The sequence below is a fragment of the Aristolochia californica genome, unplaced genomic scaffold (assembly GCF_029961685.1).
Source record: "Aristolochia californica isolate CCGP_79_NKW_82.1479 unplaced genomic scaffold, dmAriCali1.0.hap1 SCAF_1, whole genome shotgun sequence".
In the NCBI taxonomy this organism is placed as follows: Eukaryota; Viridiplantae; Streptophyta; class Magnoliopsida; order Piperales; family Aristolochiaceae; genus Aristolochia; species Aristolochia californica.
In genome coordinates, this window is record NW_027181770.1 from 1,926,193 (window position 1) to 1,950,492 (window position 24,300).

The window sequence follows — 24,300 nt, forward strand, 5'->3', positions numbered from 1 at the left end:
CCATGCTCTTCCTTGACCCAATCTCTATGAAAACCTAAAGCGGGTGATATGTAGCACCCTCCGGAACAGACAACAGTTACTCACTGTGTTCAGTTGATAGCTGTGCAATGATGGCATGAGAGTTTCACCTTGCTCTTGTGGCGGAAGGTGGCTACCATCCCTGATGTTACAGGTTCTACCATTAAAAAAACTGCTCATAGTATTTGCATATTATGCTGGTGCAAACTCAGCTCGACCCAAGAATTCACCGATCTATGAAGATGATATAACCAATCCATCCTAAAAAATGATATGGAAGAAGAAAGAGTCAATCTTTTTTCATTGTTCGAAATCGATTTGGCAATAACCACAGGAGTACTAATAATCTGTTTCACTGTCACTATCTAAGATCCATGATAAGTATTTAGAAAGGAAAAACTCAGGGTATGATACACTGTACAAAAGGTGAACATTTATCTGAATCGTTGTCCTTACTGTTTTTTTTTTTTTTCAAATTATACCTTTGTTCATTAGATGAAGCTAATAATGGTTATCCTTGACTATCAGCTTCTACATTTCGATTTCCATAATAAGTGTTTTTGCTGTATTTAACATATTCTTTAAAGACTAGTTTAAGCTAGAAGTCATTTTTTTCCAACAAATAAGCATATGATCTTTTCAAGCCAAACTGTTGTAGGACTGTTATCCCTCGCTCTCCGACAACTAAACCCAAGATGTGGAACAAATGTATAACTCTAGGCTGGTGGATATTTTTACCCACCAACACTCCTCACATCCAAGTTTTAACCTGAGAATCTGCTCAAGACTTGAAAAACATACGAGGGATAAACACAATGCCCACAAAGTACAAACTTGAACTTGGGTTAGCTCTGATATCTTGTTAAAGTTGAGCCGATTCCTCCCAAAATGACTGGGTTAAGAGGTATTTTCCCAAATAGTATAGGATCTTTTCAAGCCCAATCCATTGGGCTCAGCCTCACACATTAACTCTCACTCACACACAACTAGTCTAAGACCTGGAGCATATGTACAACTACTGATTTGTGAACTTTTTTACATACCAACATTCTTAATTGATGAGAATTGCCATTCTTAAATGGAACCATATTGGCTTCCAGCTAGCTCATATCACCTTAAGCAAAATAGTAAGGGACTTCTGTCACTGTTAATGCCCATTTCAAGAAACTTCTGATATCATGACGGGAAATTTTAGGTGTAAAAATTTACATGGACAATAAGCTATTGTCTACTCCAGAATTTTTTTTAATTCATTACAAGATATATCCAAACTCCCCACACCTAAGGAAACTCGAACTCAAGACCTCCAACTAGAAACCCCACCCCCCTGGACCACTGAGCCGCAGCCCAACTTCTCCTTGTCTTGGACATATTGTTTGGAAAACTGACCCACACCAATCCTAGTTGAATCTGATGGCACATACTTGCTGGCTGCCCCAAAGTTGGCATTACTGGACAAATATGATACCTGCACCTACCCTCTGTCACTGTTTCATGAATAGTTTAGAGACATTTGAAGTGGAAAAGAATACAAGCTGACACTTTATTTGTAGTAAGTTTCTTATTAAAGATGCTAAAATTTTGCAATGATACTAAATTTCTGACTATGTGGTTTATCTGCATTGAATGATACAACTTGTCTTTTGCAAGGAGATTGTATCCTGGGGAGGCTATATATTTTTAGCTCATCTACATAACTTTAAAATATGTCAACCCTCAGTAGGAGTTCTGAAAGATTAGATATTTATCTTGTAGAATTATGTGAACCTATATAACCTCCTTTTTGAGAAAGGACTAGAGAAATATTGTTTACAGTATCTGACAGATTCTTACAGATTAATTGTTTTTCCAGTTTGGTAGTTCTTCCGAGGTATTACCCAGCTGCTTGTTGCTCGGACTTCCTGGGCAAATTGCCTCAGGACTAGAAACCCTACTAACCTGCTTGATTCAGCAAAACTGAACAACATAGGTTTACCGATTGGGGAGAAGAAGAATTTTCTTTTCATTGGGCAATATTTATGTTATATAGTTATGATGGTATGAACTCCATGACAGAAATTCAGATAACTCTGGAGAAAATTTGCTGAATATGACATATGTTAAGCAATTCTTATTTGTTTTATCATCTGTTCTGCAGTTTGAATGTAGGTATGCTAGCAGAGTATCTTGACATTCCATTCTACATTGAGACTGAGACTATTGAAACTGGGTGTATTGATTTCACTTACTTCACTGATCTTTTGTCTCCATGAAAAGAAATTCTTCTGTTTGGTCCTCCAGGAACAGGAAAGGTTTGCACACGGCAACTGACATGGCTTCTAGAATAAAAAAATTGTTATATTTTGCCATATTTTATATCGAAGTCTTTATATTTGTGTGTAAGCTAAAAAATCTTCCTCATTTCTGTAGACAGACCTTGTTGAAGTTGAGTTATATAGCAAAAGTAAGCTCTTGTTCTTCATGTTTTCCATCCAAAATTTGCCATCAGCTGTGGTTTCTGCCCCTCTTAGGGAATTTCTCTTACATCTCTGAAAGAAATCAAAAGCACTTTAAAATGAGCTAAAAAAAAGTGGAAGACAGCAAAATGAAATCTAATTTTTGTGAAAAAAATATAACTATATATAATTCTGCTACAGATTCATTGGTTATGCAACATCATCCTACTTGCGTTGGTAACCAATGTATCTATTTTTCAAGTCACTATTGTAAACTGAGGGATGAAGAAAGATTAAAAAGGGGAAAAGAAGATAAGAAAGAGAAGAAGTGGGGACAATGAGACTGCATTTAATTCCAGTCTTGTAAGGGTGTCTGGTTGACCTCTAATCTTCTTATTAAATAGCTTAAGTGAATTACATAGAAAAGAACCATATTGCCCTTATGACACTCACTCCATTTAAAGCCATAAAACAGTACTGGACTTCCTACTTCATCTTGCTAACTACAATATCAAGATACAATAATATCTTTAATATAATTACCAAAATACCCTTGAACTATAACACTCAAGCTGGGGCATGTATATCCACCAACCCCAGCTTGGAACAGAAATTGATGAAGGGACACTTTTCAAGGGCCTTGGTAAACACATCTCCAATCTGATTAGTATTCATGGAGCACTCGCTTTTTCACTTACTGCATCATGACTAAAATGGCAATACACTTATACATGTTTGGTTTTCTCATAGAACACCAGATTGCTAGTAATGAAGATTATTACTTGGCTATCACCATTAAGTTTCATTGGACTACTCCCCCTCAAACCAAATTCCTGCAGAATGGATTTAAGCCACATAAGCTCACTTACATATGCGTTTTTACTTGATATTTAGTTTCAGCATTTGATCTGGCATTACATTCTGGTTTTTACTCTTCCAGCTTACAAGGTAACTTCCCACAAACACATAGTATCCTGTAGTAGATTTTTTGTCTAACTTTTATCCTACATAGTCTGCATTTGAAATTTCACAATATTTAAGTGTCCATGTGGTTTATAATGCAACCTTTTACAAGGAGCCCCTTTCAAGTATCTCAAAATTTTTTGTGTTGCATCCAAATGCACTTTTTTGGGAATTTTCATAAACTGATTCACAACTCCAATTGCAAATGATAAGTTGGGTCTAGTAATAGTAGCATAAATCAATTGGCTGACCAATCTCCGATATATAGTTCTATCTCTAAGTGGTGGACTATTATCATCATGCAAGCTTGAGTTCATCTATTTAGGTATGTTTGCATGCTTTACTATTGATGAATGTTTCAACATTAGATTCCTCAAGTAAGGAGAGGACACAACTTTCAATGCAACCATCTTTTTCTCAGGAACAACATCAAGAGTACAACCCATTGCTCTCATGTCCTAAACCAATCTTCTTCCTTGTCTGCCAAGTCCTGAAACACAAACTAAGAAAGAAAGAATGTGATTGAGAAATTGAATGGCTCTGTAAGTTTACTAATAGACAACAAGTTGACAGGAAATTTTGGGACATACGATATTGAAGTTAATGAAAGGTTAGATGAAGGCCAAACATTTCTGTCTCCAAGAACAAAAGAAGTAAAGCTATCAGCAAAACTAACCAATTTAGGTGATGAAGTTGGTGATACATTTGAAAAAACAAAGAACATGATCTACATAACGCTGGAGGCCCCAGAGACTATCACCTAAGAAGAAGGAGAGGATACATGAAGTGCAGACATATCTAAACTTGCCATTGTGGTATTAGTTGTAGGAGTAGGAAGTGCTTAAGATGCAGTAGTGGTCATTGCTACCTGACCCAACTACTGAAGTATCTTTTGAAGCGTCTCTTTGGTGCTACCAAAGGACCCAATCTCACTACTAACCATCTCTCCACCTTCTACCGATGCACTGGAATTAGCCCAGTAGGCTTCCCAAATTTATCCTAACACTTATCCGAGAAGTGATTCAACCTATCACAATGGACACATTTTTTTTCTCCACGGCCTTTACCTTTGCCTCCACTATCGCTGCCATGCCCTTACCTCCAATGCCTCCCCTTTGAGAAGATTTAGATTGATAACTTAGAAGAGGAGATATATAAAGGTAGCATCAAAACCTTTAGGAGCTTTACTATTTCTTTCTACTTCTTCTACACAAAAAACTTCATAAGCTTTCTCTAATGTATGATCTCAATCATCAACCAGAATTTGGGCCCAAACAGCATCATACTTTGGCTCCAACCTATATACGTGTAACCTGAATCCAATTTTTCTTCTTCCTAAGCTCAGTAACATCTATAGTAACAAGACGGAATGTACTGATCTCTTACAAGACATCTCACATCTTTATAAATTATTGTGTCACTATCCTATCACTTCTTGACATACCAAAATACTTTGCATCATAAATACTGAATAGGCCAGTTTCTTGGGTAAAAATAGATTTAAGAGTGTCCTATATCTCTTTTGATGTAGTACAATTCATAATGTGGTCACTCAGACGTGTAGCTGTAGTACAATAACCTACTCTCTCAGACTCTCCTACATACTATTCACTAGCCAAGTTATAGCTTTGCTGTCTTCTACCTCCCAGTCATTATTGGAGGGTGAGGGAAGAACCTCACTCAGGAACTTCAGCTTCCTTTTTACCCTGAGGAACATTTTAAACAAATATTAACCAATTCATTTAGTTCTGCCCATTCAGCTTATTAGAGATTATTTGAATGGTATGAGGGTCTTGATCTCTTGGAAGGTGTAACAACTTCCACCTGTGTAAGCCCCTAATATCCCTCTAAGAATCACAATCCAGCACTATCAATAGTCACAAACATCACCAATTCAAGCAAATCAAACTCCACATTATCACTGCAAGCACTAAAATTGCACAGCCACTTGTAGTTGTAGGCTTTGCACCGAAAACCAATCTTCACTAATAAGCAAAGATGATTTCCAACTCACAAAAATGCTGATGCAGTCACAATACCAGTGACCTAAGCAGAAAACAGCAACACCTAAAGAGGTGCGCAAGTACTGGTCTAAGAGAAGACCTTAAAACAAACTTCTTGGGGCACAGAAACATATGAAGCTGCCTAATTTGCACAACGTGCTATCACCTTGAATGTTCTGGCCCAAAAAGAGATGAAATGGTTCTACCTTTAGGTTAATCAACAGAAAAGGATTGAAGCTTTTCCCTCAAGGCAACTCCCAGACTTGAGAAGAAAGGATGATGCTCTAATAGAAGTTTCCTCAAGCGGATCCATTACTCTGATACCAAATAAACTGAGGGAAGCATAAAGATTAAAGAAAGGAGAAGAAGATAAGGAAGAGAAGAAGAGGGGACAATGAGAGGAAGCTCTAATACAAAGTGTCCTCAAGTGGATTCATTGCTCTCATAGCATGTAAACTGAAGGAAGCATAAAGATTAAGAAAGGAGAAGAAGATAAGAAAGAGAAAAAGAAGGGACAATGAGACTTGCATTTAATTCCAGTCTCATTAGGGTGTCTGGCCAACCCCTTCTTATTAAAACGCTTACTTGAATTACAGAGAAAAAGACCATATTGCCCTTATAACACTCACACCTTACAGCCATAAAACACTAATACTGAAAGATAAAAGATTACATCACTGGAGTTCCCTGCTTAACATCTTGCTAACTCGAACATCAAGACACAATTATATCCTACTATAATTACCAAAATACCCCTGAACTGTAACAACTACCATAATAATACAAATGTCAGTTCCACTTTCACATGATTATAGTTTTCAGTGATACTTCAGGGCTAGAAATTGTGTCTAGCTATTACTGAAAATGGAAAAATAACGAATTGTTTCTGCATGACTATTCTCAGATTTCTTCATAAATTTAGCTAGCCACTGTTGAATGTATACCCAACTTGCAATTTGTGACTGCAGACAATGCTTGCGAAGGCTGTTGCAACAGAATGCAAGACAACTTTTTTCAACATTTCAGCTTCATCTGTTGTCAGCAAGTGGCGGGGTAGATCCCTATTCTGTTGTCTATTTCTGCTTCTTCTTCTTTTTTTGGAGAAAGGGGTTTCTTTGTATTGAAAGTCGTAAGTCAGAATTGAAAAGCAAACTGGGGGCGGGGATTGCTTACAATGAAAGATTGGTGGGGAACCTGTCCCTTACAATGAAGGATTGGCAGGGAACACTTTTTGCAAGAGAATCAGCCAAACAATTGCCTGATCTCAGAATATGATTCCAATAAACAATATTAACAGCTAAATCCATAACTTCATACCCCATAGCCTCAAGGTGGAGTCTTCTGGATATATATATATATAAATTAAATGAGTCTTCTGGATATTATGTTTAATGCTTTGTTTTTAGTTTTTTTATTTGCTTAATTAACTTGGTAGTTAGTGATATGATATTCATACGCCTTATCTCTAGTAACTATCAGAATTTAGATATATTTAATTGACAGTTAAACTTATCCAATAGCTTTTGAATGCCTTCAGCTGATTCAGAGAAGTTGATTAAAGTACTATTCGAGCTAGCAAGGCACCATGCACCATGCACCATTTTCTTTGATGAGATTGATGCAATTGGTGAAGGTCGTAGTGAGCATGAAGCTAGTCGACGTTTGAAAACTGAGCTTCTTATATAGGTAAACTTTTTAATCTTCTCAGACTTGGAAATCCTGTTTGCAGTCAATTTCTTTTGTAGTATGTTGGACCTTAAGAAAAAAACTTCTCTGATGATCTGTTGAATTTTGGTGCACTTTAAACTTCTCAATAAAGCAAATAATTGCATTTCATCTTTCAAGTATTCTCTCACTCAAGGATGAACCAACCACTTATGACATTCGATGCAAATTATATGACTAGTTCTAAGGATCTCTTATGGATTGAACCTTTGGCTCATTGGCCACATGAGAGGTATCTAGCACAAGGTTGTGATGAGGGACACTGTGATTTAATGATTTGGGCTGTGAAATTGGGGTAGAAAGGAAGAGAAATAGAGAAGGAGAAGAAGAATTGAGACGAAGAGGAGAGGAGAGTAGAGAGGGAGAAGAGGAAGAATGGGAAGAGAGGAAAGAATAAGAGAAAATAATTCTTAATTTATCAACCATCTCACTAATCCGATTACAATCAATTAATAAAAGAGCAACTGAAATTCAAAATTCAAAAAAGAGAGAAATCACTAACTGATAAATATCGTAAAATCAGGAAGATAAATATAAAATAAATAAATTACAAAAATATGGAATCACTCAGCCACAACATGATGGGTCCTGGTAGGGCCCGATGCCTTCGAGTGTAAACTGAGGTGACTGGTGGCATACTGATGTCCCCACCAGGTTGTGAGATCAAAGTCTCACAGAGGGTATTGGGTGTAGTATGCTGTACGGATACATAATCAACAATTAAAGGATCTCTGTATTGAATAGCTAAAGAGCTGACTGCTGCATGAAAGGAAAAACATTGTGCTGCTTTAGAAGGTAAATCATTCAGTGAGTTAAGCAATCGCAAGCCATTTATTGGAACTGTTGAACCCAAAAATTGTTGGTTCAAGACATGGGATTGCATTTGGAGTGTGATTTATTTGGCTTTACCTAGGGTCATACTGTTCTTATTAAATATTTTTATTCGTAGAAGTTTCCTTCTCAGAATTGTCTTTTTTATTTGAAGTTTAGTATTCTATTCCCAAAATTGTCCCTTTCTGTACTAAAAGTGTACTATGTTATACATAAAAAATGTCCCTTTTTGTACTTGAAAGTTTTGTATCGCAGTGAGCAAGTTTCTCATTTTTGTACTGTTCTTTTCAGTTCATAGTGTCTTGTTCTAATTAGGACTTTTCTAATTAGACGAGTAGTTTCTAAAAGAGTTTGGATTGGCTTGTACACTCTTCAAGGGTTTCAATCTAATCGAAGTAGATTCTAGCCCTTTTTAGCAATTAGTTTCCATGGTTTAGATTTTAGATGCCACTATTTAAGCAAGTCAATCCTTGTGTCACACATTAATAGAAAAATGCACCTCTAGAAAAAAAGGTCTCACGTTCTTATCTTTTTGACTAGTGTATTGATATTGGGAAATTCTCTTAGGCCACAAAGATGTTGTGAGACAGAACTCCTTTTGTGAAAAACTGTCCAAAAATGGTTCTTTTTTTTCCAATCAAGAACATCAATGACAATTGAGCTGCCTCATTCCATGTTTTCTGGGTTCCATAAATCTCTTGCCACTTCCAATTTCCAAAATCAATAATTTTTGCTGGATCGATTGGAAAGAGCAACCCAACTCAGCCCAGTTCTGCAGGATTGTTTCATCAAATCATTTCAAACTGATTCAGCACAAAGAGAGTTAAAGTATGTAGCTGCATGCTTTATGTCAGGTTTCGTTTCTATTTCACGAGTGTTTTATCTTTGTTTATCCCTATTTGGCACAAACTGATTGATTCACTCTTATATCCTTGTATATTTCAATGTGATAGTTGGAGAACAATGTATGTTGTGTTTTTTCTTATTTGTCTTCTTAAAGTTGATGACGCTGTTTAGATTGCAGATGGATTGTTTGGCACGAACGGTTGAACTCATTTTTGTATTAGCAGCAACAAACCTTCCTTGGGAGCTTGATGCAGCCTTGCTTCGACTTCTTGAGAAACGAGTATCCTTCTGCTTTCAGATTGGTTTTTTTTTTTTTTTTGGTTTCTTCCTCGTGCTTTGGTTGGAAGCACTGAAATGCTTTTAAGTGCAGCTATGTTCCTTGGAACAGAACTGGAATGAGACCCTCCCAACAACGGAAAGACTTATATTTTTTCCAGTTGATGCTTGTATAAAATTTTATCCTCCCAGTATTTCCACCTTCCACCTAAACGTTGTCTCACGCTGCTTGCAGAGTTGCCAGCAGTTGGTCCAGTCTGCTCAGAGGACATCGAGACCGCTCTGAGGAATCAAGGCCACCAGCTCATCTCCATGCTCATCGTTATGACAAGTTCAACCTGGATTATGGTAGTCAAATTCTTCTGTAAGCATCAATTCTGCGCTTTTTCATGGTGTTGTATGCTGACTACCATTTATTCAGGTTAACAGTGAGTAAACGTTTATGTAATGTTTCATTTTTTTAAGTCTGGCATTACCAGGAGCTGGGTCTCCCAACTGTTCAGTGCACGGAGTGCTCTCCTATCAGGAAATACTGACTCCATGATGCGAAAAGCGTGAAAGGAATTGCGGTTGGAGAGGGAAAAATGCGGGTTTCATGAAAGTAACACTTTTTGAGGCACTCGTTAGTTTGGGCGCACAACTGGCGTCTTCCTTCTGAGTGGAGATCCCGCAATAAAAATGCGAGCTTTGAAAGGGTTAAATGTGTTTGAGAAGCTCACTCTATTTTCGTTTTCGAGGTTAATTTTGCTTTACTCGAAGTTTTTGGGGCCGTAGAATCCTCTTTTCCCACTCTAAAGGTCCAATGAATCAAATTCTTTTACGAGGGAGAAAAACACCTGTTCCCTGTGGCTAGTGGGAGTGACATTTCTCATCCGCGGGATTGCATGTCTGAATTTGTCAATGCGCCTGGTGTTATTCCTTTAGTGGTGTTGATGTACTGGAAAACTTGATTTCTTGTGAAATAAATAACACTGCCAAACATAATTTACTAAATACCATATAATTTACATTTATGTATTTTTACATTTTTTGGTAACTCTTAAACCTTTTTACCTCATTACGTCAATACATTTTAGAATATCATTTGACAGCTCCCCTTCCAAAAATATCATGTATCTAATTCGTAAATTAATAGACTAAAAGAAAATACGAGCTCGCAAAGATGATGTTACAAGCTATTACCAGGTGCAGATCAACAACTACCATCTTCCATCGAACAGCTTTACTCGCGTCCACATAGGTTCGGCTGATCCACAGAACAGCTCGGTTACAATGACCTTTACAACGCATACACTACTGGCTCGTCTATCCAAATTCTACACATCGATGCAAACAGGAAAGGAACATTAAAATTAACGCAAAAGACAGGCTCACACAACCAGAGGCATAAAAAGTAAAATTAACAGCTCCCCATTGCTCATCACATCCGGTAGAAGTTTACTGGTAACCCTTCAGTGGGTCTGCCGTTTTACCGGATCGAGCATCTGTCCAGGCTTTTGCTATCGTCCGTTTCATGTCATCATCACCTTCCTCATACATGTTCTGCAAAATACAATATTACCTCAAGTTAAAGCTAAAGAAGTAAAGCAGAAGCATCACAATAAAACAAGACGAGAAAGAATAAATATTTTTCTCTTTTAGAAAATGAAGTACTTTTGTCATGATTTAGAAACAAGTAAACATCATCTTTATCAAAATATATTCATGACCCAAGCACACATATCCTGCTTTAATTTAACTATCACACAAACTCCAACAAATTAAACAACAGAGAATATTGCAAGGGTTAAAGAACAGAAAAAGCAGGGAAACCGTAGCAAGTTAACTCAAAAGAAGGCCAAGGCATGTACTCCCAAGCCCTATGGCATCTCGCTCCAAGCAAGATACCAGAACATGCTGACTTGATACTGTAATTGCAAGTATAAATTAGAGAATAAAACCCAAAAAATAAAAAAGACTCACCTTCATCAAATCCATGATTCCAGCCATTGGGTCTTTATCTTTGTCCAGATTCGGCTTCAGCTGGAAAAATAAGTGCACACCTTAACGACTATTAAATAGAAATTGGGGCTGTCTAGCAGCTATTCTAACAAAGTTTTAAAAAAAAAAAGTCGATGAAGACCCATCGCAATGTGAAATAGGCAAGTAGGGATGACTACTTAAACAGACTATTGAATTGAATTATGGATGCAGAACAGCTATGCTAACACAGCTAATGAATTTTAATTTGGTTAAGACCATGTGAGTGCAATAAATAAGTAGAGATGACTACACACTATCATTTCGCAGTGGAGTGATAGCATGAACCTAACTAAAAGCAGAATTTCTCACCTCACACACCCAAAGATTTATTTATTTTTTCCTTTTTCTATGAATGATTACCTCCATTCCAGTATTATACAAACATAGGTGTAGTCTTCATAACAAGTTAAATAATTACCTTGTCTTCCTTGAAGTGCAAATCCAGCCAATTCCCTTTCAAAGCTTTAACCAGTGTAATAATAACCTTTGTAGGCTTCACAACCACCCTACATTTCTCTGGAATAATCTGTTTGCTCAATTTTGGTATGGCACACCGATAGTTCTTTCCTTGAACATCATGGAATTTTATATCAACAGACATTGACTTAAACTCAGCCTCCACCTTTTCTTGATCTACCCCCTCCAGGAACACATATATCTGTAGATAAACAGGAAATTAAATCATTTTTTTGTTTGCTCCATAAGATACAATTTCAATATTAAGAAAATGGAGGAAGAGAATCTGTGTATTGTACCTTTATTTTGTCGTTGTCTTGTTCCCAACTGAACGAACCAAGAGTAGAATAGATAAGAGCAGGGCCGTTTACCAGCTTTGGCTCTGAAGCGATCGGTGTAGGAGTTTGGACAGCCGTGCCAGAACCACTACTTTGTGGCAGCTATTAAGAAATTGCAAACCAAAAAAAAGCCCTTGTTAAGATCAACGTGTTTTCTCACTTGAATAATAAGGTGAAAAACTCAGCTTGTTGAAAACAGTACAGAAACGGAGACAGGGAACCAGCTCCTACAATCGAAAAAGAGCCTGGACGAAGCAGATACGGGCATAAAAATAAGAACTTAATGTCCCAACCAAAAGTCTTACAATGTTCAAATTACTCGACCTAATTAAAGAACAACTCACAGCGCACAGACCAAAATCATATATTTCCCCTACTTCTAATTCACACGGAGACATTCAAAAGTGCCAAAAACAATACAATTAATTGATAAAAAATAGGAAAACACGCGGATTAAAACCAAGTTTAAAATGCAATCCCGCGAGACAAGCATCGTTTGCGAACTAAGATAGAGATTCCTAATGCAATCCATTATACTTTCATCGAAATAAAACAATCCACTCCAAAAAGAAACTTCAGTTGATTGGTTCAACAGAAGAAAAGGAAATCTTTACCAAAACAAAATAATCCACTCCAGAAAGCAACTTTATCCGGCTGCTCCAGCAGAGGTAAAAGATCTCTTCATAAAACATAGAAAAGACACATGAACCAAACTGAAAAGAAGATAAACTCACCTTTTCTAGCCTTTGGATTTCATTTGAAATAAGAGAGATAATCCTCGGCCTCGACGCAATACTTTGGAGGTTTCGAAGCTCCTCAAGATCGAGAGAGAAATCTTCAGCCATTGCCGCTTTCCTTGTTTTGAAGCAGATATCCAGTAACCAGTCCCGGGAGGGGTTTGTACTTTTAGGGTTTAAACAGAAGTTTCTAGAGAGGGAAAGCAGAAGAAAGAGTGGGAGAAGAAAATGAACTTTTTAATCAAGAAGAAGCAGCGGTAATGTTCCAGAGACTCGCGGTTGCGTTATCACTCTCTATAATATAAAATAAGGATATTTTTTGTAATGGAATATTATGTTACACATTTTTGTCTTGAATCATGAATATATCTTTATTTTATCTAATTAAATATTTTTTTAAATGTCATAATTTACAAAGCTAGGTGATATTCTCCTTATATTTAGGTAATTTTGATAAATTAAGTACAAGTAAAGAAAAGTGGGACTAATGGGACAATTGACACTTTTGCATCAATAGAATAAAGTGAAGGTGGGTGTCAATTTTATGATTTACCTGATTTTTGTTTTTATTAAATGGAATAAAAATAAAACAAAAATGAATAAAAGGATATTCCATCTCTTCTCAGAGAACCTCGAGTTTGTTGTTAGTTTGAGTTTCACGAGCTCGACATCCAAATTCTATCTTGGAACGAGCCATTTCATATTCATATTCATATTCGATACGAGACCCGGAGATTCCTGTCAATGCTACTGCTTCTGCAAACCATTTTGCAGCTTTCTGCAGTTGCTACCTAGCCAGCAAATTTCTCAACCGAAAACAATTTATCAAGAGCCAAGTGTGGAACCGACCGGAGGGGAAGGTTGTTCGGCCTCACCAAAGAAAATGTGAACGAAATTCACCGGAGCTTCGATCATTCATGGCGCTTCTAAACCATTACACTAATAATTTACATAACTTGCTTCTAAAACAGATGGGCCATCCATTGTCACTTCGTCAGCGCGGAGGTATCACGACGCCTGTCAAAACGCGATCCAGTGAAGAAGAAAAGCACGGTAAGATAAATGAAGAAACAAGAGGCTAAAACATAAAGCCAACATGGAAGGGAGTCAAATTGCGGCTATTTTTGTTTTTCTTCCCACTATTTCTGTCCCTTCTTCTTCCATAGATCACCGAACATCCGAATTCCCGCTCCCTTCCTCTTACCGCTGCCAAAGCCGTCATCCATGTCGTCTCCCATCATCGGGGATCCCAACCCGGCGTACTTATCTGCATCAGAACCTCCCAGATGCTTGTCCATGGAACCGCACCTCTCCGCCATCCTCCGACCATCGTTCATGTCCACCCCAGCAGCCAACACCGCCGCTGCCGCATCAGCTGCCTTCCGCCACTGCTCCGTCTGCACTCGCAGCCTCCTCATCTCCGCCTCCACTCCCGCTTTTGCCACCTCCACCACTTCCAAATCTGCCTTGGTTCGGGCCACCTTTCCCTTTGCTTCATCAAGTTCTTCTCCCATTCGCGTCAGTTTCAAAGTCGCCTCCTCTGCCTCTGCTCGAGCAGCCGATGCCTCCGCTGCTGCTTCCGACACCTGTCTTTTCAGATCTTCATTCTCGGAATCCAGACTCTCCGATTCCTTCTCCTTGGCAGCTAACTTAGCTTTCAGCTCCGACAGTTCCGCGTTCTCCGGCATTGTCATCGGCTTCTCCGGGGCCAAGCTTTCTTGAGAAGGCTTAGTAGCATCAGTACTCTCCCTCTTTTCCTGCTCCAGCGTGCTCGCTGGAACTGACTCTGGTTTTGGGGCAGCAGGCATCGTCAGCACCGGCTCTGGCTTTGTGGCAGCAGGCATCGTCAGCACTGGCTCTGGTTTTGGGTCAGCAGGCATCGTCAGCAATGGCACTTCAAATACGTCAGTTTCTGGAGAGCTCTCTTCGTTTGAGTTTTCCTCGGGGGATTTCGTAACAGTAGCGTCGACCGTCTTTTCGCGGGAAACTTGAGGTTCAGGAGGATTTTGAGTGAGGGTTTGCAACCTGCTCTTTTCAAGCTCCTGCTGAGCTTCTTTCTTGGCAGCCTCAGACAAGGCTAATTGTTCCTTCACTTTCTTCAGCTCCTCTTGTGTTTGACCCAGTTGAGACTGCAGGTCCGCAATACGAGTTCCTCGCTTCTTCTGCTAAAATTTCTCCTAACTATTACCATTTAAATAACACAGCCAAAACAGGCTCATAAATCTTGAAATTTAAAAGTTAACCCACCTCGGTTACAGGAGCTCGAGGCGATCGGCGGTCTCCGAGCTTAGGACTTCGGTCCACGGTGGCCCTGTTGGCGGGATGATGACCGTCGGACTCCGAACTCGAGGTCCTCAGCTGGAGAGGAGCCCGAGGAGACTGTCTTTGTGGCATTTCCGAGCCCCTGTATCAGAAATTTGAAATTTTAGATTCCTGAGTACTGTTACTTCATCAGTTCCATCGGTCTTACACTTGCTCTCTCTTGATCACAGAGTCAAGAACAAATGGCACCAAACGAAGTACTTTGTCAGAGGATCTCGACAACATCGCCCAGAAGGTAAAAGAGAGAAAAGAAAATGGGCGAAACAGGAGAGCATGGCACTAGCGACATGATCATAAAGAAGATTTTACCTTGATCTTGGCATTCTCTGTTCTGGTTGAGGCAGTTCTTAACACTTTTTGCAGTAAATCTCCTCAAGAACTCTGCCCGGATAAACCATTTCACTTAGTAACAGTTCTACGAGATCGAACAGAGACGTAAACTAAGTATTGTCAAACAGAAAGCAGAAAACATGTTAAAAAACGAATTCGTTTCATATCGGTTAATAACAGGAGCAGTTCTATTGATTCAGCATTTTAGGCATTTGATGGTTTAATCAATTACGGAAAAGAACCAAAAATTTGAAAAAAGAAGCACACGCACCCACCTGCAGACAGTTAATGCGCGGAACGAGTTTGTATCCACAGGGACTAACAACTACAATAAATTTTTGCGGCCATTTTTGAACCAGAGCTCCTGTGGCTGGAGTGCGTTTGCAAATTTCACGAGAAGTGATCCGAGAGTTTCCTCTGAAACAAGCTCAAAAATGCACCTCGATAGGTAAATCTCATGTACTTTCAGCCGTTTCTTTGATCCATTTTCAGTTTAGAAGAATTTCAATGCAAGTATCGGTTTTTAAGAAGTGAGAATGATACAGAGGAAGAATTTCCAGGTTGCAGTCGTCTGATACATGTTTTTGTTAGGTATTACGGTGCTTTCTCTGTTGAAGCGAAGTGATTACTATTATTAGGAATCCTTCCTTGCGATTGTCCTTTCTTTGTCTGCCTGGAAATAATCCAAGCATTGCCATTTGACAATGATGTCAAAGACTAAGAACAAAAGCAAGCACTTTTGAAAGAAAATCGAAAATATTATTTAACACAATAATACTCGGAATGAAACACCATACGTATAAAGAGATCAATCGTCAATACCTGGAGCACCGGCTGCGGCTCCTGTTCAAAAATCGGTTTCAGACGCCATTGGAAGCAAAATGCCGCGAGCTTGATCCCTCTGCTTTTAATAAATAAGCAGAAAAGCAACAAAAATATTAGTCATAAAACCTGATCACCTTTGATCTCACAGCACTATATAGAGATCTAGTAGAAGCCCCATTCCAGGCAACCAGCTTTCCGAGCCCGCCAAAATAGCGAAGGATCTCATAGACACGAGCTTGCTGGAACAGAAGTTGGCAGACCACAATTGCAAAGAAAAAGTACACGAAGCTAAAGAAAACCAGAATCTCACCGATGCAGATCTCGCCCGAACAATAACCTTCCTGAGCCAGATTAGAAAATGTCACAGCTCCGTTATCGACGAAGCCTAAGCATCCTAGAAACCCTAGAGAAACAACGAACAAGAGAAGAAAATAAAATACAGAGACAGGAAATCAGATGATTGCAGTGACGGAGAGCTATTTATAGGGGCAATGCATTTTGAAACAAGGGTGGAAAATCTTTCCCCTGGAGCAGTCGGTACTCGGTAGTGAAAGAGAGAGTGGTCTGACTTCTGTCGGTATTTCAAATTAAAGTAGAGACGAAGGAAGCAATGCAGCCTTTGGAATCCGCACGTAGAGACAGTGAAAAATTATTAAAGAAGAAACATCTTTCCCTCGAGAATCCATCCACCCCTTTTCTACAGCTCCCACAAAAAGTAGACTCCCATCCTATACTCCTCCAGTCTGCCTGCGTTATCCCTCCCACAATTTAGATTTCGCTGAGCTAAATATCTCACTGATGAGATCTCCTGATCGAATCAAATCCACGAACTATATTAGAGTTCAAAATCTACTGCAAAATCATCAATTCATCCACTCAAGCAAAATCAGACTTTATGTCAAGATTTAGATTGGGTGTCAGTGGAACATCTGTCGGATGATTTCTCCAAGCTCTAATGGTTGGATTCTTTGCAATGACATAATGGAGCTCTATTTGGTGGTTTACTGGTTAATCCTTGAGCTCCAAGTTAATAATGACTCTCAAAAGAAGAGTTTTTGGTTTGTCCTGCTTTCTGAAATCTTTTGGGGGATATCTTGGTCCCCACTTTGAATCACTGCCTGCCTTTGCTGGTCAGTGTTTCCTTTCTTCTCTTTATGCCTTTTAGAGCAGAAAAGAAAAGCACCATTGCTCCACCAAAACATTTCATTCCAGAATAATAGAACCGGAAGTAAAAGGAAAACGTCCAGTTCGTGAGTGCCTGATAAGACATTCTAGCAATGATTTAGTTTGCATAAATGTGAAGTAATTGCGGAGAAGAATGAAGGAGGAGAGACTGGAGATCGCCCATCTCTTTCAGTAATCTGTTGCTCTCCTTGAATGGAAAGCATGGGAAGCCAACCCTCGGGCCACAGCACATGTGAACGTTGGGCGTTTGAAGACAACGGCATGTGAAGGCGGATTGGTGTGGGCACTCACCCATTTACCTGTCAACACATCTCATTTAAATCTCTAAAAGCTACCATAGATAACGCTCATTACTGCGAGGGACCTTCGAGTGAGAAAAATCCGCTATGCTTTTCAAAGGGTCGACGCTTCCTGACCATAATGCGCGGAGGTGACGAAGGAAAAGCCTCGCTAGGATGGTTGCCGAAGGTGGAAGCAATTAAGCAGGACAACGATTTGCGACCATAATGGAGCCCCTCTTATGCAGTCTTCCATGCTTGTCGAGACTTATTCATTTTCTTCATCTGGTGGAAATTAGACAAGTGGGAGATGGTGAATTGACGTAAATTTCAACTACTTTATGACTTCCAAACGACCAGTAAAATGCTGTAAGTTAAGATTTAAGAAGAACAGTGGATATTGCCTGTAGAGATGTAGTGGTTTCTTGGCTCTACCATGCGAATTTGAACCTAGCCATTGAAATTGACTTAGTCCCAAGGCTAACTCGTACTAATAAATACCCAACACTAAACTAAGTCTATCAACAACCTCGCGCGACTTCTTTAATCATTTGACCATCCAGCTTCCAAGGTTGATCAGGATCACATTTACCACAGCTAACCCTGATCGCGTTCAACGCGATTCAACAGCGAGGTTCACGGCGAGGTCTCTGAATATTCAGATGGCGTGAAGCTTTGGAAAGTTCACGGACAATCTCTTAGACGAGGGAATAAGCCGAATAATTACCCTACTGTCAAGTCAATTCATCTGCCATTACTTGCACTACGGGCCTGAAATTTGAATGTGGAATGTAGAGGGTAACTCCTTTATCAGATTGAGATATTCAAACCCTTCTAATAGACATAACTCCTATTTACAAAGATGTTTGCGTACAAAGCCTCCAATGGAGCTCAATAAAGCTGGGAGCGCTCTGAAGCTAGTCTACATATTCTCGTTAACGACGCCACAGTGGGCTTCCTCAAGCTAGACGGCTGAAAATTGCACGCATAGAAAACCAGCCCACGATCTCGCAAATACTGCTTTCACTTTTTCTTTTTTTTTCTTTTTTTACATCACTATACTATGAACCAAAAAAAGAACAGAAAAATGAGAGCAATATCAGAATAACAACAGGAACAGAAATGACTACAGAAAAACCAACGACGAAAATATGCTGCAAATGCGTTACTCTACCTTTGTAACTTTACTAAAGCCATGCCGCTCCCTGTGAGCTAGGCCTTGCTCTAGCCTCAGCCAGCGAAACTGCCATTGCCAGCATCATCTGCTCTTCAAAACTTTCAGGCAAAACAGGTCCAGACATGGGGTGCTGAAAATGTTCCTCTCCACCATCATTAAGTGGTAATGCAGCTCCACCGACCTCAGTTCCACTTGCCTCAAGTGTTACATCTGAGCTCGCATAGCTCGTTCCTGCCTCGGCCACTTCCGAACCATGATCCATTGTCCACTCATTATCTTCTCTACCTACCATTGCCCTCCCACTATCAGGTGATACCTGGATCCAGTTCTGTGTATGATAACTGACCCCCACTCTTTCATGTCCAAGAGGCATACTGCCAACTGGGGCAGATATGTCATAGGAGGACACACTAGTAGAAGGATCCCCATCCATTTGCTGACGCTCGGCAAGTGAAGCAATAGCACAAGCAAGCCCACCCGAGGGAGATGGTTCACCAGGGGTAATGGCTCGAATGAGATCGGTAGCTTCTGACATAGGACGTCTTGATGAAAATGTACTCCCTTGCATTGCGGCTCTGTGCATTGCAGCTCTGTCGGTGCCATACTCCTTTTAGAAAAGAAATAATTATTTTAAGCAAGAAGCAGAATCAAGCAAATTAACTAATCAGTTAGCAAGATCAACATAAAAGAAGGACAAAAGACCTGAAAGTAAGAAGTTAAAATTAACAATGACAGAACTGATAAAGTTCTACATGGCTCCATGAGCTAGTAAATGCTAAACCAAATTTTCCCACCACCCTAGGCATCAACAACACAACACTTGTATATATTCTTAACATAGCACATTAAAGAGGACATCCAATATCAGAATTTTATATTTCTCTTATTTGTGTTCCATTAATTTTTGGTCAAGAATGGACCAAGCCATGCTGCTGCATTTGCATGCAACTGTAAACTAAAGAAGAATGACATAAGCGATAACCATTCTGTGTCTCCATACAACAAAAAGCTACATAATTTTCCTTGAAACTTAGCATCTAATGTTATGCTTTCTCTAATTCTGTCATTTTCCCTTCCATTTAATCTAATAAATGAATTTAAGCACATAATATTATCACCTGTATAGAAAGCCAGATGGCCTCCATCACCATTATGTCATCAAGATCCAAGTCGAAGTCATCTTCCCTGCATTTCATAACCATAGTATAAAGCATTCATTTCTCAAGTTCAGAATCAGCCATAAGCATTTCAACATTATTAAAAAAAATTAAAAAATAAAAATAAAAATGTTTGTGACAACTCAGGTACAAAAACAGGAGTTATCTAAGGATCCCTGTTTTGGGGTCAGTGGACCTTGACACATCAAAAGTGTCAGAGTCGTAAACTCAAGTCTTCTATCTGTGCAGATTTTGCAGAACATAAATCTCATAAACATGAGCCAAAAATAGAACCATATTATGCAAAGACATGCTAGAAACATCTCTCATAACAAGTGATTGACATGACAATTGACAGATGTTTATCAGGAGCATTTCCAACCTTTTTCATATCATACTTTTAGGTTAATTAACAGAAATAGACTGCAACAGTTGTAATTGTAATTTTTAGACTTTTTCAGACAGTGCATGTCTCAGCAATAGTACACAAGATACAAGGGGGAAAGTTTCCCCGGATTACAATGGGAGGGAGTTCCTAAGAACAAGATGCTCTTGGGTGGCTCATTTGGCTGGAAGATCAGATAGACTACCTGCTGAATAAAGAACATGCCTCCATTCCAAGTGCCATGAGAAAGAAAGATCAGTAACATGTGGTCATTGAGTTCAAGGCAAAGATAACCATTAAAAAGAACAGCTAAGTATTTCAACTTTCGTACTAGTTTCCAAAATCAGTTATACCCCATTGGATTGAAAAACAATCTTGAGAGTTGTTAAATTGGGTCCAAGGCCTATATCCCAAAATGACTAGCCACCTTAGGAAGCCTCTTTCCCAACTAATAAACTCAAAATCTTTGTACTCATTAATCCATGTGGGATTATTCCTTAAAAAGAGTAAATGGGTTTTTTTTTTTTTTATAACAAAAGAAAGAATATTGTTATTGCATCCAATAGAAAGGCATTGCTGCATTCAGCACTAGCTTCCCAAACAACACAACTGTTAATTGATTGGAAAATCAATGTTCATAGAAGAGAAAGTATAGTCAAAGTAAAGCTACTAGGGTGGCAAGTCCTGAAGTGCTAAACATTCACCCAAGTTATCCTGTATCAAGATGAGCTCTATTAGGTCCCTAACCATTCCTTCCGGAAAGAAAGAGGACCATCACAAACCTTGATCAATTCTGAACAATCTAAAATAAGAATAAAAATCATATATTAAATAAAAATAACAAGTTGATGTTTTTTGATAAAAATGAAACTTATGTATCATAACTCGATTTCATGAATTTATGCAAATTATTTATTTGTGTGGCATACACGAATAAATTCAACTTCACATTATTGAGCAACTGTTCACAAATTATTTTCAGTATAGTCAACTAGCTTAAGCTCGTACTCTTTGAAAGACTCCAAAATCTTCCATGTCCATCCAGACCCATACACAGAATGTCAGTCTTCAACTATTTAAGATCTGCAACAACTTTCTTCCAATCCCCTTCTTTTTATTTAATATTATTTTATTTATTTATTTATTTTAATAAGAATACTGAAGAAGCTTCAGAGTTTTGCAGGGGTAAGCACCAGTATCAAGCCCTCTAATTCAAGGGTGCTGGTAAATAGCAAATTTCACGATTTAACCAACATAATTTTTTTAATAATATTAATGAACACAATTGACAAGAAGAGAAATAAGAGAACTAAAGAAGTCTTAAAGCAGATGAGACAAACAGCATTCTAATATCATAATATACAAACCTGTTCGGCCTCAAATTTGAAGGATATCTAATTGAAGGCACTGTGCACGAATATTGAGAAGAGGAAACGTCATCAGCTTGTCCAGAGACAGTAACAGATTGGGCTGTTGAGGTCATAAAAGCACCAGATACTGTGAAAAAATCGTTTGACTGAAAAATAGTCAGCAAACTGAAGCAAAGGAAACAAGATATAAGGCACAAACCTGCAACGGAGTTACTAGATATATCCCTATATTCAACTTCTCCATGGGTCATTCTCATGCTCAAAGAACCAGTCTCTTCACGTTTAAGCGTTCTTTCATTGTCATCTTGAATCTCTTGACACCTCATTCTTATTTGTGCTTCTATGACCTTTTGCTCTTCCTGGAACATTGACAAATGAAAGCAAACTCAATTACATTACATTGGCACAACAAACTTTTTGAAGCAAATCGACAGCGCTGCAGCAAAGAAATCTTACAACTTGCTCCATTCCCTTTTCCTCTTTCGTCCTCACCCCACGATATTCCACAGCATAGTTAGAGGTTTTGCAAAAGGGACATCTTACAAGTTAAGTAATCCAATGAAAAAATATAAAAACAAATAGCTAGGCAGATTAAAGCATAAGATCCAGCAAAAAGGTATTTATCAGACACAAGAATGAACTCAATCTAATGATAAAGGATACTGCGTAGGACGAGTAGAATGTGGAGGTTTCATTTGCAAGAAACACTCTGGAAAAATACCAATTAGAACCCTTTTATTTTGATTAATATTAGAAAATTTTAAGTTAGAAACAGATTTCTGATAAATTATGGGTATATATGGCAAAGAAGAGTACCTGTACATATGCCTTTCATACAACATCTTGAGCGATTGAGACTAGGGTAACACTACAAAGAAAAAAAAGTTGTGTTAACAGACCAGACAGTCACTACTAAAGTATAAAATTCAGAAGTTCTGTGAAACTTCAATTATACATGCAAGAAACTTCTGAACCTAACTTAGTGGAATGCAATAGCATATATCTTCTACCTAATCAAACACACTACACCATGACATGATTGCACCTCCTTGGTATCACCAGTTCAATTAACAAGACCTCCAACAGTTTTAATTCTATCATCATGGTAAACGGACAAAATTTTGTTCATTTCACAGTTCATTTTGTAAATTTATTCATATTTTCGCATCATACAACATTATAAGTCAACCAATGGCCCTATACCCGTAAAATTGGCCTATAGCCTCTAAAAAGACCTCCAACATCAACATCATAATACGAAGCATCTAATTGAAATAAATAAAACTTATTCTAACACAATTTTTTAGTTCAAACAACAAAGTAAGAAACAAAATAAAATGATACGGACGAGAACAGAATCACCAACCAGGAAACAGATTGGGCATTCCTCCAGGTCGACCGTGCAATCCTCTCCTCCAGGATAACAAGGTGCCAACTTAGACTCCAGAATGAGCTTCCTAAGCTTCTTATGATCCACATCCTTGTGTTGATACAAACCCTGAGGCCGAGTATACTTCTCGTCCACCACCTGCCGCCTCCGGCCCAACTTATTGCCCATATTATTCAACCCTTCGTCTATCCTACTCTTAATTCTCAATATTAATCAATAGCATACTTCTTCCTATTGGACCGTGGACGAAAATAGTAAAGAGAATCCCAAGTATTAGCTTCTTTCCTTCAGATGCTTTAACACACTTCAGCCTAAACCCAAAGATTGCAGAAACGCCTCCACCGAATCAGCAAATGCAACTCAAACCAATTTCCACCTGAAGGCATTTGAAAGAAAACCTAATATCCCTCACGCATCAAGAGAGAACGTTCCTCCACACCATCAAATACAAACACCCACGCTTCCATTGACAAAACCACAGGAAACTGCAAATCACATTAAGAAGAGAAAAATCGATGCACAGCCAACTCAAACTTCATTCTCTCAAAGAGATTCAATTTCAAAAATTCAACATCTTATCATAACTCGTATGGGGACGAAAATTGTTGAGAAACAGATACGACAAACAAGCCGCTCTCTTGAGGAATTCAAAGACCAGAAAAGAAAATTGCGATTACTTCAGCGATCTCCAGGGGAGCTCTCAAAGACCGTACCTTCAGGACTAACCGTATGATTCAGAGTACAAGACAAAAAAAAATGGAAATGACAGGAGTTGAAAGGAGTCTCTCCGACAATAACAGAAGCGAGAACAGAACTTTATTGAGCCGGAGACGAACTTCTAGGGTTTTCTTTTCCTTTTTTGTTCCAATTGTTTCGCTGCTTCTCCCCCGCCTCTGCCAAGATCGATTTGCTTCTGGCAAAGAGAATTGGAGGACTCTAGAAAAAGAGAAGGGAAAAAGAGTGACTTGAGGATGGAAAAGAGACGAAAGCAGGGGCAGTACAGCAGGAGCAAGGTACTGGCTTAGCTGCTCGGTTACATGCGGATGAATCGGGTCTGAACTTACCTCTTATTACAAACATTACCCCTAATCCGAGTCCTCCATCTGGGCCCGCAACTCCTTTAAAGTTTAGATGGATCGGATTGCTTTGAAGATTCCACATCTTACATATAGAGAGACTGCAAATAACTGGTTGTTCAACAGAGAATCGACAAAGATTCTTACATGGCGAG

General features: G+C 38.8%; 3 protein-coding genes across 8 annotated transcripts; all 3 read right to left on the bottom strand.

Moving 5' to 3' along the window:
- Positions 1 to 10,304: 10,304 nt before the first annotated feature.
- On the bottom strand, positions 10,305 to 12,916 carry LOC137955510 (uncharacterized). The gene is made up of 5 exons (XM_068802487.1): positions 12,648 to 12,916; positions 11,875 to 12,015; positions 11,538 to 11,777; positions 11,060 to 11,119; positions 10,305 to 10,639 (listed from the first exon to the last, which is right to left on the bottom strand). Exons 1-5 carry the CDS (start codon positions 12,756 to 12,758, stop codon positions 10,535 to 10,537), a joined length of 657 nt encoding a protein of 218 aa, XP_068658588.1. The 5' UTR covers positions 12,759 to 12,916; the 3' UTR covers positions 10,305 to 10,534.
- A 620-nt stretch (positions 12,917 to 13,536) lies between these two features.
- On the bottom strand, positions 13,537 to 17,034 carry LOC137935659 (interactor of constitutive active ROPs 4-like). 5 transcript variants are annotated; one of them, XM_068780288.1, is made up of 6 exons: positions 16,438 to 17,034; positions 16,125 to 16,203; positions 15,578 to 15,719; positions 15,282 to 15,353; positions 14,898 to 15,054; positions 13,537 to 14,815 (listed from the first exon to the last, which is right to left on the bottom strand). In XM_068780288.1, the coding sequence occupies exons 4-6, from the start codon at positions 15,293 to 15,295 to the stop codon at positions 13,790 to 13,792; spliced, it is 1,197 nt and encodes a 398-aa protein (XP_068636389.1). In that variant the 5' UTR covers positions 15,296 to 15,353; positions 15,578 to 15,719; positions 16,125 to 16,203; positions 16,438 to 17,034; the 3' UTR covers positions 13,537 to 13,789. The 5 variants fall into 5 exon arrangements, with proteins under 5 accessions (XP_068636389.1, XP_068636326.1, XP_068636556.1 ...); XM_068780225.1 differs by having other exon boundaries at positions 15,282 to 15,387; positions 16,438 to 17,033; XM_068780455.1 differs by having other exon boundaries at positions 13,537 to 14,812; positions 15,282 to 15,387; positions 16,438 to 17,029.
- Positions 17,035 to 18,382: 1,348 nt separating this feature from the next.
- LOC137955519 (E3 ubiquitin-protein ligase DA2L-like) lies at positions 18,383 to 24,019 on the bottom strand. Of its 2 annotated transcripts, none has more exons than XM_068802507.1 (9): positions 23,046 to 24,019; positions 22,496 to 22,547; positions 22,343 to 22,388; positions 22,136 to 22,217; positions 21,879 to 22,038; positions 21,677 to 21,779; positions 19,886 to 19,952; positions 18,765 to 19,374; positions 18,383 to 18,646 (listed from the first exon to the last, which is right to left on the bottom strand). In XM_068802507.1, the coding sequence occupies exons 1-8, from the start codon at positions 23,235 to 23,237 to the stop codon at positions 18,778 to 18,780; spliced, it is 1,299 nt and encodes a 432-aa protein (XP_068658608.1). In that variant the 5' UTR covers positions 23,238 to 24,019; the 3' UTR covers positions 18,383 to 18,646; positions 18,765 to 18,777. The 2 variants fall into 2 exon arrangements, with proteins under 2 accessions (XP_068658608.1, XP_068658600.1); XM_068802499.1 differs by having other exon boundaries at positions 18,383 to 18,651.
- Positions 24,020 to 24,300: the final 281 nt, after the last annotated feature.

Coding starts and splice junctions, on each gene's coding strand:
- LOC137935659 (XM_068780288.1), bottom strand. Junction 14,816..14,897: donor CTCGAGCTCCTGTAACCGAG/GTGGGTTAACTT, acceptor GAGAAATTTTAG/CAGAAGAAGCGAGGAACTCG.
- LOC137955510 (XM_068802487.1), bottom strand. CDS start 12,758: ATGGCTGAAGATTTCTCTCTCGATCTTGAGGAGCTTCGAAACCTCCAA. Junction 11,120..11,537: donor TGCACTTCAAGGAAGACAAG/GTAATTATTTAA, acceptor TTATTTTTCCAG/CTGAAGCCGAATCTGGACAA. Junction 10,640..11,059: donor GAATCATGGATTTGATGAAG/GTGAGTCTTTTT, acceptor TGTATTTTGCAG/AACATGTATGAGGAAGGTGA.
- LOC137955519 (XM_068802507.1), bottom strand. CDS start 23,237: ATGGGCAATAAGTTGGGCCGGAGGCGGCAGGTGGTGGACGAGAAGTAT. Junction 22,218..22,342: donor CATTCTACTCGTCCTACGCA/GTATCCTTTATC, acceptor TTAACTTGTAAG/ATGTCCCTTTTGCAAAACCT. Junction 21,780..21,878: donor ATCTAGTAACTCCGTTGCAG/GTTTGTGCCTTA, acceptor TGACCTCAACAG/CCCAATCTGTTACTGTCTCT.